Here is a 12,783-nt window from a genome sequence, read left to right as displayed (position 1 = left end):
AAATGAGGCGCCACCAACTAAATTTGTGGCTAGCCCTTTTTTCCCCTAGTGCATCACCTCACCCTCCTAGACAACCTCAAGGAGACGTTCGCCAACCTGCGCGAGTACCAGATTAACCTGAACCCGGAGAAGTACGTGTTCGGCGTGCCACCTGGCCAGCTCCGTGGCTTCCTCGTCTCAGAGCGTGGCATCGAGGCCAACCCCGAGAAGATTAAGGCGATCGAGCGCGTGCGCAAGCCAGCTTGACTGCGCGAAGCTCAGAAGTTCACCGATTGCATGGCCTCTCTCAGCCGGTTGGGCGAGAGGGCTTTGCCCTTGTACCAGCTGATGAAGAAGACGACCGCGTTCAACTGGACCCCGCAGGCGGACGAAGCCTTCCGTGACCTCAAGTGCATGCTCTCCATCGCACCTATCCTAGCCGCGCCGGCAGGGAAGGAGCCCATGCTAATGTACATTGCGGCCACCACCCGCGTGGTGAGCGTGGTGCTAGTGGTGGAGCGCCCGGAGGAGGCAAGGCGCAGCCGGTCTAGCGGCCCGTGTACTATGATACTATCTGAGCGAGATGCTCTCCCTCTCCAAGCAAAACTACCCCCACTACTAGAAGATATACTACGGTGTGTATCTGGCCTCCAACAAGCTGAAGCAGTACTTCTAGGAGCACTCATCACCATGGTGAGCATGGCTCCTCTCGGAGAGATCATCGGCCGCCGGGACGCCATTGGCCGGGTCACCATGTGGGCCATCGAGCTGGCTGCCCACACGGTTTTCTACGAGCCTCGCACGGCTGTCAAATCCCAGGCGCTGGCTGATTTCCTCGTCGACTGGCCTAAACCTTCCAACCCAGCCGGCTCCGGCCCGTGGAAGCCGCCATCCTGGCGGTGGTGGAGGCACCATCCTGCGCATAACCAATTCTCACTTTCCTCCTGAGCGGCGACCTTCTTCATGCGTGATGGGCTAATATGACACATTAGCTTAGAAGATGCTAACTGAACAGGCTGCGCGATCCAAGCTGTTCATTTTGCTTTTAGAGACCTCCAATATGTGCATGCTTGCAGCCACTCGATTCTCTTTAATTACTTTCATTCCTGGCGGGGTGCGGTGACATTTTGATAATTAATAAATGTGTACGTGCAATGCATGTTAATATAAGAGTTATATTAGGTAGGATACCAATTCACCTTATTGCATGTTTATATTTGATAGAAAATTAGTTACACATTAATTATGTGGTTAGCACAAACATTGATATTTTTATGATATTAATTGCATGTTAAACATGTTGAGTGGTTTGATGTTTAAGATTAATTGGATCTGCCCCTTTGGTCTTTTTATATTTTGATGATAAAAATGAAAATGATGATTGGTTTGATGCCAAAAATTGACATGTCAATATTTTACAATTTTTCAACCTAACATATTTGATTCTGACAGTGATATCCTCAGCCTATCAGGGTTCAAGTCCTGGTGCATTTTTCGGTGATGCGCGTTCCGTGGGAGGAGACGTTCTCGTCAACTACGAGGCGCCTATGGTATCAAGATCATATGCCGACTCAGTCTCTCGGAGGTGCTCATAGGGATAGGGTGTGCATATGTGCGTTCATAGGGGTGAATATATGTACGTATATATATGAGCGTTGTGTTCAATTTATCATTTTTGGCAATTTTGTCAACCTAATATAAAGTTATCAACTTATGGCAAGTCTTGCAATTGCCAACACGTGCGAACCAACCTGTGGTTGGATGGTTAGAGGGACTGTGGTATCCCAGCCCACCATGGTTCAAGTCCTGGTGCTCGCATTTATTCCTGGATTTATTTCAGAATTTCCAGCGATGCGCATTCAGTGGGAGGAGATATTCCCGTCGACGACGAGGTCCCTTCGGTGACTTTGTAAATTTCAAGATGTTATGCCGGCTTAGTCTTTCGGAGGTGCTCATAGAGGTAGGGTGTGCGTGTATGCGTTCATAGGGATGAGTGTATGCACGTGTATATGAGCGCTTGCGTTTGTACTGTGTTCAAAAAAAATTTTGCCAACACATTGGCTAGCCAAATTTTGGTTGTGAATCAATTACCCTGGGCGTATTTATGTCAACACACAAATGCAGATCGATGTGCTAAATAATCGCGTGATATTTTTGGCTTGCACGTACGCTCGTACACAGCTATCCTCTTTTTCAAATTAACCGAGAAACCCCCCCAAAAAACATCACGTTGATTTTACCCATTAATTTACAGCATGTATAAATACACACAAGATTGGTTGCTTACCACGATAGTTCGTTGAGACACATCGTTCCTAGCGCTCTTCTTCGATCAAGTCAGGAGAGTGTGCCACAGCTGATCATATTGGTGGTACTACCAACCATGGTATGCGTAGGTTTCATCAGCTCAATATCTCAAAAGTATATATGCATGTGTAAATTTTGTTCCGATCAGCTGTGTATGTATACTCTTGATTGAAAACGGCAGAGGACTGCAGCACAACATGTCTCCTTCGTGCTGCTGCTGCTCCTTGTGTCAATGGCCGCAGTTAGATCGACCGCCGGAGTGCAGCAAGGACAATGGTACAGCGTCATGGATTTCCATGCAGCTGGGGACGGCGCGACGAGTGATGTCGAGGTAACAATTGGAACACCATAACCTTTATCTATGATTCTGAAATCGTTATCATGTATGTTGCCCATCAGATTCAGATAGTTAATCTTTTGCTTATTTGTGCGCTGAAAGGCGTTCGAGGAGACATGGAAAGTAGCCTGCAGCAGCCACAGCAGCGAGGTGATCATGTACGTACATCCCCGCAGGAAAGGAAAGACATTCTTGCTGAACCAGACGAGGTTCAACGGACCCTGCAAGTCGCCCATCACCGTACAGGTCGGTTGACTTGACGATCGGTCCACTCTGAATAGTCTATCTTTTAATTGTGTAGTACTCCCTTCATAAAGAAATATAAGAGCATACTGGAATTGAGGTTAGTGTTTGTGCAGCTGGAGGGCGACGTGGTGGCGCCAAACTCCTTCTATCTAAAGCCATCAGACGTCCTGACCTTCTATGGCGTCGACAACCTGACGGTGAATGGGAGCGGCCAGATAGACGGGCGAGGCGCCCAGTGGTGAGATTGCTACAACCAAAAGGTAATTAAGCCCCAAATATATAGAGTATAGCTGTTGCTTCTTCAATATATATATTTATCTCCATATATTTGCAACAATCTGATCTGATATCTCTCTCGTGTTGACAAAAATGCAATGACCGGCCAAGGGTATGTAAGCGTGCACTTACAGACACACAATACTTCCTCCCATTGTCCAACTAAAATAGAGATCCCTCTCGCAGTCGCTGTCGTTCGCACACTGCAACAATCTACGGGTGACCAACATACGCCTCAAGGACGGGGCCGAAAAGAACATGATCCTGTACGAGTGCACGCAGGTGCAGGTGCACAACGTCTCCATCACGGCGCCGGGCGACAGCCCCAACACGGACGGGATCAATATGGGCTCCTCCAACCATGTAAATATCTCGTCTTGCTCTATGCACACCGGTATGTACGGATCGACAACCACCCTCCTTCCTTCAGATGGTACTAGTATATATTGCACTCTGTCTGGCCTCGAACGTAGGTATTTTGTGCATGCAGGTGATGATTGTGTGTCAATTCTATCGGGAACCACCAATGTTAACATCACCAACACCACCTGCGGGCCTGGTCATGGCATCAGGTATACAAACAAACATACATACATACATACATACCACACCCATGCGTATATTGTACTCCCTCCGTCCCATAATGTAAGATGTTTTTTGACGGTAGTATACATTGACCGTCAAAAAAGTCTTATATTATAGGACGGAGAAGGAGTAGTATATTAATGCACGCACGTGCATGCTCATAACCTTCTCTAGTGAGTAGCATACGTTGACCTTTTTGTATTCTGTATCTACGTATGTAGTGTGGGAAGTCTTGGAGGTGTTGCTGACGGCCCAACGCTGGTGGAAAAAATTAGTGTCCAACTGCAGCTTCTTCAATACCACGACCGGTGTGAGGATCAAATCGTGGCAGGTAACATGCATCTACTGATGGTAGGCAGGTAACATGCATCTACTGATGGTCGATCCGTTTCTGTACCTGTATGACTTCTTTCTACTATAATGCAAAGGCAGAGCTCCTATTGTTCACGTCAAAAAACAAGCATCTACTAGTACGTACATGGTTGTGCCTTGCATGTGTTTAAAGATATAGTTACTGACGGTGGCATGCATACACATGCATGTTCCATGTACATATCATAGGTTACCTGCAAACCATATATAGTAGGTATATATATCCCCTAATATATACATATGGTATGATTCAATGGATACAGGGATGGCAAGGCACTAGCAACCGGATTCCTTTTCATCAAACACAGAATGACTGCCGTCCGGTTGCCTATCGATATCGACCAGTTCTATTGCCCCCAAGGAAACTGTCCACCACAGGTGAGGGATCCTGTCCGCACCACCACTTGATCAATGGTTGCCTTAAAGAAAGAAGGGAACAATTTCTGAAATTGAACGAAACCCTATATATTGCTTTTGCCTTTGCAGGATGGTGGTGTGGCCATAACAGACGCTCGATTCGTCGACATCCAGGGGACGTCCTCAGAACGAGAGGCCATCAAGATCATGTGCAGCAAGAGTGTGCCATGCCACGACATCTACCTCAAAAACGTCAACCTCTCTTGGGGCCAACCACATTGCCCCGGCACAAGCTATTGTTCAGAATGCCCATGGAAGCGTCACGGGAACGGTGAAGCCACAAACACAGTTTGCTGGCAATTGATCACAAGTCGTTAATGGACATATACGACTAGGGAGCGGTGCTATGCTTACCTTACATGAGCGCCATGCAAGGCAGACTAGTGCTAAAATTATATTTGTTCAAATGATGGTTAATGCCATCCCACATCGTCATGCCTACATCCTCTCAATGTATTGTATGACCAACTAGTACTATAAGAGGTGTTGTCTATGGCAGCAATTCAGATTTTAGAGTGTCTCGCATGATTCCGATTCCGACGACCGGCCAAACACAATGTAGGGGTTGTTCACCACGCTTGCCGCAGGTGAAGTCTCACATAAACCTAGCCATGGAAACAGAATCAGTTTGAGCAAGATGCCATTGTATAGCTGCTAGCTCCAGCACACGGTGCATGTAGGTTGCATTGTCGTTGTGGATGGGAAAGAGAGGGGGCTTAGGGCATATCCAACGGTAAATCCTCCAACTCTAACACTCAAATATCATCATTTTCTCATCAAAATGTAACATCTTAAATATAAGTAGATATCCACCATTACATTTGACACGGAAATATACAATATTTAATAAACTAATTAATCTAAGGAGTCCTGGAAAACACCTCATTGGACACATCAGAGTGGGCAAACTCGGTGTCGGCTGGAGCAGCTGGGGCCCAAGAGGCGACTGGTGTGGCACTGACGATCTTGGCTTTCTCGTTGGCATAGAAGCGTGCGTGGCCGCATCTCATCCTACCCACCTTCTTCTATTGGGCAGGCCGATCAAGGGTGGCACAGATTTTGCATGCCGCGCCTTGGATCGGGCCTTGTGACAGGCCGCGAGCGCCTCCTCCTCTCCTTTGCACGGGGGATGGGACCACGCGACCCCGAGACGGAAATGACAACGCCTGATGAGATCAAGGAAAAGATCAATGAACTTGAGAAAGTCTCCAAACCATGTGCAAATACAATTGGTCCAGAGATTGATTTTTATTGGATGATGAGCAAAGATCTCGAAGCCAAGGTGAATAGTCTCTACAGTAAGATGGATACCCTCTTTGATTTTACCACCAAGCTCTTTGCAGAAACCAACCTTCTTACGAAGTTGGCCACCGAGCAACAACGAGGAATCTCTGTGATGTGTCATTTCAAATGTATCGGTCTCGCACGCAACGTGAAGAAGGCGGAGGAATCCAAGGAAGCTAAGGAGGAAGGAACCTCGGCCAGACCCAACACCCGGTCTGAGGGCTGTGGACTTTTCTTGGCCACGCATCGGCGTTGAAGATGCCCTAGGTTCTCTTTGCTGGTCCGGCCTGCCATGCGTGCCAAATGCATGCATGCAAAGTCTGACAGCTGTGGACCTTTCTTGGCCACGCATCGCAGCAATAAGGACCAATGATACGTACCTGCAGAGTTCAAGTTCACCCCTACCTCTTCTTCAGCCAACCAGTGACTTGAGACTTGACTTGCACACACACTCATTTCAGATTTTTCAGGCATGCGCGGACTGACCAGACCACTTACGAGGAGAGCCACGTACCGGTTTGACACCGTGCGTGCAGTTTTGTGCCTAGCTCGGACAAATTAAGCTACACCAACTCGAGTTGACGATGCACCTAGCTACTAGCTAGGTTGATGAATGGTGAACGTGAGCAGCGTCTGGTCCGGTGTGTGACGCAACAGCTGCGATTTGGGACTCGGCTAGCGGCCGCTGCATGCATGTCCTGTCACGATTTCACCAGCACACGATCCACGAGACTGCATGCGCCTGGCTTTGGACTTGAGCGAGCTCCAGATGACTTGGCTACGGCGGCCGGACGAGATTGCATGCGTTTGCGCTGGAAATGTTTGCATGCGTACGTATTTGGCTACGGGTCAAATCAAGTCGGCGTGACGCGACTCTTCATCTATTGCTCCTCTATAGTCCACTAGCTAGCTGTAGCTAGGCCTCACTACCTAAGTGCCTGACTTGCTTTGCTTAAAGTTTGACTGCTGCTTTGGTTCTACTCTTCATCTCACAGTTTGCACTACCCAGCTGGTAAGTACGTACTAGATTACCTAGCTAATCAGAACGAATTTTGCGTCATGATCAGTTAGGATTCACCGGAACTCGTCAAGAAGCAACCTATAGCTGCCGTCTTCCCTAAAAAGTTAAGGTTTCCTTGCCTCCTGTCGGCGCCGCCGTCAGTTCGTCTATCTCCGGTGGCCTTAATTAGGGCCATAAGAGCAGAGTGGATCCCGGCCCTTGCCGTGAGAGGGGCTCCATTTTTAGATATTTCTTCAAGTTTTGTTAGGGTTTGTGTCCTATTCAAAAAAACGGGACGGCGGCGGCTCCCTGAAGATGGAATAAAATTCTCCCCGTCTAGTCCTCGTTTCGGTGGTGCTTGCAGCATCGTCGGTGGGTGTGTCGAGGTGTGTCTCCGGAGGATACGTTCATAGTTGTCGGTTCTCCCCCTTGGATACGTTCATAGTTGCCGGTTCTCCCCCGTTGACGTTGTTGCCCGTTCTGAGACCATCCACATTTGCACGTGCCTGCGGCATCGCCTAATAATTATTTTTTAAGTGGGAATAAAACGTCTTCGAAATGGGTTGAAAGTTGACGTGTGGTCTTAATATATTGTAGATAGACCGTTTGTCAAATTTCATCGCATTTAGAGGTCGTTTGATATCCAAATCGTTAAACTATAGCGGCACCACATAGCTAGTGAGCAAGTACAGGGATTGATCACCGAAATACATATTCTGTTGCATAATTAGGCCCCTTGTATTTCTATGATTATTAAGTTTCGTGACCTGCTTGCAAGCTAATCGATCTTGTGGCATATCCTCTTGAACTCCGCAAGGTGGTCGTCGAAGAGGGCCACGTAGGCCTCCATGCTGCCGTCGCCCAGGGTGGACGGCACCAGGAACAGGCTGCCCTCCATGGGGTAGTACGTCGGCATGACGCGGAAGGGCCCGCCGCCGCCGAAATTCAGGCCGTGGAAGTTGATCCCCAGCCACGCGTCCACCTCCAGGTCCGGGCACAGCACCGCCTGCTCGCTGTCCGCCGTCGAGACCAGCCCCTCAGCCTCCACGACGCCGGAGGAGGCAAGGTCCACGAAGGACCGGAAGTAGGCGTCGTCCACGTCCGCCACGGCGCGGTAGACGAGCTCCGCCGCGTGGCCCACCGGCCGGGACACGAGGTCGCCGGCGTCCGTGCGCGGGAACGCCCACAGGACCACGTTGCCGAAGTAGTCGCGCGGCATGGGCGGGCGCATGCGCATCCGGCCGTTCACGGAGATGCGGACCTTGGTCGTCACGTCGGCGCCCAGGCCGCGCGCCGCGGTGATCGCGCGCCAGAGGTGCGCCACCACGCTCTGGAACGTCGTGTAGCCGCGCCTCGACGGCGGGAGCCCCGACGAGGCCCGCGCCTTGAGCCGCGCCACGAAATCCTTGCTCAGGTGCATCATGTGCACCTTCACCTTGTCGTGCCCCGCCGCGCCAAAGCCGATCTCCTCCTTCTCGTCCATCGTGTTTGGTGCCGGCGCCCTGTACTCCACCTCCCGGTGCGGGAACTCCACGAGCGGCGGCTCGCGCGGCGCGAACCAGGTGCCGCGGTCGCAGACCGGGAGCGGCGACACCGGGAGCTGCCGCGTAGCGAGGCCCCACGCCGCCAGGAAGTTGGCCGTGGCCTGCCCGTCGGCGATCTGGTGGTGCCCCGCGAAGCCCACGGCCAGCGACCCACAGGAGAAGCGAGTCAGCTGCACCTGCACCAGCTCCACAGGGCCGTCGTCGATCCTCGGGTGCAGCCGCCTCACCTCAGGCGACGGCCCGGACGGCACGGACACCGCCATGGGCGCGTCCACCTTGGCCTCCACAAAGCGCGCCCCGGCGTCGTTCAGCAGCACCGACCGGCGCCCGTCGGGACCGTCGCCGATCTGCCCGGCCCACTCCTGGTACACGGCGAGCGCCTTGGCCAGGCCCAGCTCGACCTCGCTGTTGGGCGGGTTCGGCGGCCGGAACGCGAAGATGATGGCGACGTGCTCCCCGTACGTCACCTTGTCGAACACGGAAAGCGGCACCCACTGCGCACGCGCCGGCGCCTCGCCGTCCTCGTACAGCGGCTTGACGATCTTGGAGCTCTCGATCTTAACCTTCATGCTGGTGCTTACACTGTCAGCCTCTCGAGATCTCTGTTTGATTTTGCTTGCACCAATGTGCATGCATGCATGACGTACGTACTCTGATCTGAGTCCGAGTGAGGAGCGTACGTGCTTCACTCCTTTGAGTCCGTGTCACTGGCTAGCTGTAGTAGCTTACAACAGAGACGATATGCTATATATGGAAGCAAGGCCAGGCTATGTAGCCTCTTTTTTGCGGACAAAAATGTGAACGTAGAACGGAAAATTGAGACGCGTATGTATCCCGTACTTACGTAGAAGACATTGCTTTTGAAGACATGATCGAACTGGCCCAGCTCGATCGTCTACGTACGTCTTCGGAGTTTCACATGTTGATCTGATTAAACGTCTGGCTAATTAGTTTAATTCGATATCTCAAGTCTCAACCATATATATACTGTATTTCGCGTGCGCCATTCTCTCATTAGTTAGTTAGCTTCTCGATCGGCGACTCTCGCCTGTTTGCTTACCGCAGCAGACAACGATAGAGTTTAGTGCAGGAAATTACGTACTTTACGTAAATTTCATCTGGTGCATGCCATTGTTAACTCTCGCCAGGTAGCTTAGTACATCTCGTTCGTGGGAACGGAGTGTCCGAGGTTGGCTAGCTTGTCTTGTCTGAAAGAGTGGCGGCGTTCCGGAGTTTTCCAGGGAAACAACGATGCGATGGTGCATTGCATGCATGCCGCTGCCAGACACACACACGATCTAAAAATCGAATTCTAGTGCTAGCTAGTGCAGCAAACTGTGAGAGCATGCATGCATGCATGCATGGATTCGATACGGTTACGTAGTACTAGACTACTAGTACGTACGGCCGGAGCAGCAGTCAAACTTTAAGCAAACAAGTCAAGCATTGAGGCAGTGAGGAGTTGATCGAGGATATATATACTACTCCCTCCGTTCATAAATATTTGTCTTTCTAGACATTTCAACAAATAACTACATACGAAAAAAAATTGAATCTACATTCTAAAATATGTCTACATACATCCGTATGTGGTAGTCATTTGAAATGTCTAGAAAGACAAATATTTAGAAACGGAGGGAGTATACAGGAACAAGAAGATGAAGAGTCGCGTCGCGCCGACTTGATTTGACCTGTAGCCAAATACGTTTGTGCCAAACATTTTCACAGCAAGGTCTCCCCTCGCCGAGTCCCAAATCGCAGCTGTTGCGTCACACACCGGACCAGACGCTGCACATTGTCAACTCTGGTTGGTGTAGCTTTGTCCGAGCTGGGCACAAAACTGAATGCATGGGGTCAAAGAATTGGGGCCACGACCGCCACCTGTACGTATCCACTATGCACCACGTGCAGCTTACTCATGCGTCGTCTGGTCAGTGCGCGCATGCATGCCTGAAAATCTGAATCAAGTGTGTGTGCAGGTCAAGTCTCAAGTGACTGGTTCGCTGAAGAAGAAGCATGCATGGGTGGTGAACTTGGACTCTCGTACTACTCCCTCCGTTCCAAATTACTCGTCGCAGAAATGAATGTATCTAGAAAAGCGTTGGTCGTTTGTTGCTGCGGTGCATGCAGGGCCAAGAAAGGTACACAGCCCTGAGACTTTGCATGCGCTCGTTTGGCAGGCAAGGCAGGGCAGTCGGCCGGGGCGAGCTAAAGGGCATCTCCACGGCCGTGCCATAAAACACCCGCAAGCCTTTCAACTGACGTATCTGGACGTTTTTTACTGTTCAAAACGGCTCCGTAAATCTGGGAATTCACGCAAACCTAATGCAAATTTAGAGGAGGTTTGCGGGAGGATGGAGCGGGCACGTGGTGCGCCTCGTGCCTCTGATCGTTATACTAGCTCTGTTGAACATTAACCCAACAGACACGTGGGACTCAGTTTGGAACTTAACCTGTCCAGCCAAGTTTAAAATCTTCATTCGGACGGCGCTCCATAGCACTATTCTCTGTCGTGCTATTTTGACGAACAAACATTTGAAGATAAACCCGAGCCGTCCTGCGTGCAACTTGGCCCGAATACAACAAGACACCTACTGTTTGAATGCAAGGCTGACGTGGAGGTTTGGAAGCTCCTTGGGATCGATGAGATCGTCAAAAAGGCCTTGCTAGTCGACAAGGCAGGTGAAGTGACTTTGGAGCATCTGTTGTGCGTTCCTGAGCAAGATGTCCAAGTGCTTGCTTGGGCTACCAAAGTTGAAAGAAACAATGGCGACACCGACGACAGCCTACTACTAGTGGTATGAGCACTGTAAGTTGACACACAGAGAAGAAACACGAAATGCTACTGAAATTAATATGGCAGTGAGATGTTTGGCAGCTAACTATATTATCTCATACAGTCCTAAGGCCGAAGTGAGATCAGCCGCTTGGTTGAAACAAAGATATGACTACGTTAAGGTAAACATTGATGCGGGTTTTGATGTGGACACGCTCGAGGGACGGTTGGAGCAGTCATACGAGACCATCATGAAAAGTTCATTGCAGCTGCAAATGAAAAGATTGATCTTTGCTTTGACTCATTCACGACGGAGGCAATTGCAGTGAGGTTTCGAATGAACCCGACACGTACAGTTGGATGTAGTAAGATCGAGGGGAAAATATCTGGTGCTACCGGCTCTTAGGTGCTACCGTGATACGGGCATCCGAGAGCCATTGGATCTCATATCCGATGACATCTAAGAACGTATTGTATCTGCGCGTAATTTTCAAACTAGGATGACGTTTTTGCAAAATGTTTAACCGAAAACTATCAAAAATTTCTGGAGTGTTTGACAAAAAAAAACTACCAGTTTAGGGGTCGGCGTCCCACATAACTACCACTTTTAAAAATTTGACCGAAAACTACCGAAAATTTCTTAATCTGTCCCTAGAAACTACCAGTTTCAGTTGATGATCGTTTAGACTATTTAAACAGAAAACTGACAGGACTGGCCCGGGCGTTTGAAGGCTCGTTTAAGGCGCCCGTCTGGATCGAAATTTCGTGGCCGATCAATAACCGGCTTGTCCGCCCGGGTGTTAGAAGCAGGTTTGGGGCACCCGGCTGTAGATGCTCTTAGGGAATCTCCATGGTGGTGCCATAAAACACCCACAACCGTTTGAACGGACGCATCGGGACGTTTTTTTACTATCCAAAGTGGTGTAAAATGTCGGATGCGTTCTCGTGTCCGAATTCCCATAAACCGAATGCAAAGTTAGAGGATGTTTGCGGGAGTATGGACCGGGCACGTGGTGCGCCTCATGCCTCCGATTGTTATACTAGCTCGGTTGAACATTAACCCAACAGACACGTGTGACTCTGTTTAAGGAAATACAGCTCGGACTAAAATCCATCCAAACAGCTTCTTCTATACATAGCAATTTTTCGTCTTTTTTGCCACAAATATGTTTTCTGGTATTCTTTTCATGAAATTTCACACGAAAGTAGATTGGAGACCCAAGTTTGATATCCCTAAATCCCCTTTTCTTTTCTTGGTATTTTTTTCAACTTAACATTCATATAGGGGCTGGAGCACCCCGGTGCTACAAAACCTCTTCCGGCTGTAGATGCTCTAATAAATTTCATAGGTTGCATATATGCTCTTCTCAATGGGTAGTAATTACTGTAAAATTATGGAGTAAAAGATGGAATTAACTGATGAGCCTAAAGGTGTTGGAAGGAGTAGGACAGGACAGCATCACATCTGTTGTTTATCACTCCCTAATTCCAAGTTTAGAGGGTGGTTTGATAATTCTGATGAGTGTTGTTAAGCCTGCACACGTGTTCCTATCCTATGTAGTCATATATCTCTTATAAATGCAAATACCTGAGGCAATAGTGGGCAGAAAAGAGTTGGCTGCGTGCTGCAGGTGGGAACGTCTTGTGGGCCCTATGTGCA

At 49.5% G+C, this 12,783-nt stretch overlaps 1 protein-coding gene and 1 pseudogene across 1 annotated transcript; one reads left to right on the top strand and one right to left on the bottom strand.

Annotated features, from left to right (window-relative positions):
• Positions 1–2,362: 2,362 nt before the first annotated feature.
• LOC125554521 lies at positions 2,363–4,823 on the top strand (annotated as a pseudogene).
• Positions 4,824–7,581: 2,758 nt separating this feature from the next.
• On the bottom strand, positions 7,582–8,916 carry LOC125554520 (agmatine coumaroyltransferase-2-like). The gene has a single exon (XM_048718051.1). The coding sequence runs from the start codon at positions 8,914–8,916 to the stop codon at positions 7,582–7,584; it is 1,335 nt and encodes a 444-aa protein (XP_048574008.1).
• Between the last annotated feature and the right edge of the window lie 3,867 nt (positions 8,917–12,783).

Source organism: Triticum urartu, chromosome 4 (assembly GCF_003073215.2).
Source record: "Triticum urartu cultivar G1812 chromosome 4, Tu2.1, whole genome shotgun sequence".
In the NCBI taxonomy this organism is placed as follows: Eukaryota; Viridiplantae; Streptophyta; class Magnoliopsida; order Poales; family Poaceae; genus Triticum; species Triticum urartu.
The sequence above is the reverse complement of the archived record's forward strand: the minus strand, read 5'-3'. Positions and strand labels throughout refer to the sequence as shown.

Excerpts from the sequence above, each read along its gene's own strand:
- LOC125554520 (XM_048718051.1), bottom strand. The coding sequence starts at position 8,916 with ATGAAGGTTAAGATCGAGAGCTCCAAGATCGTCAAGCCGCTGTACGAG.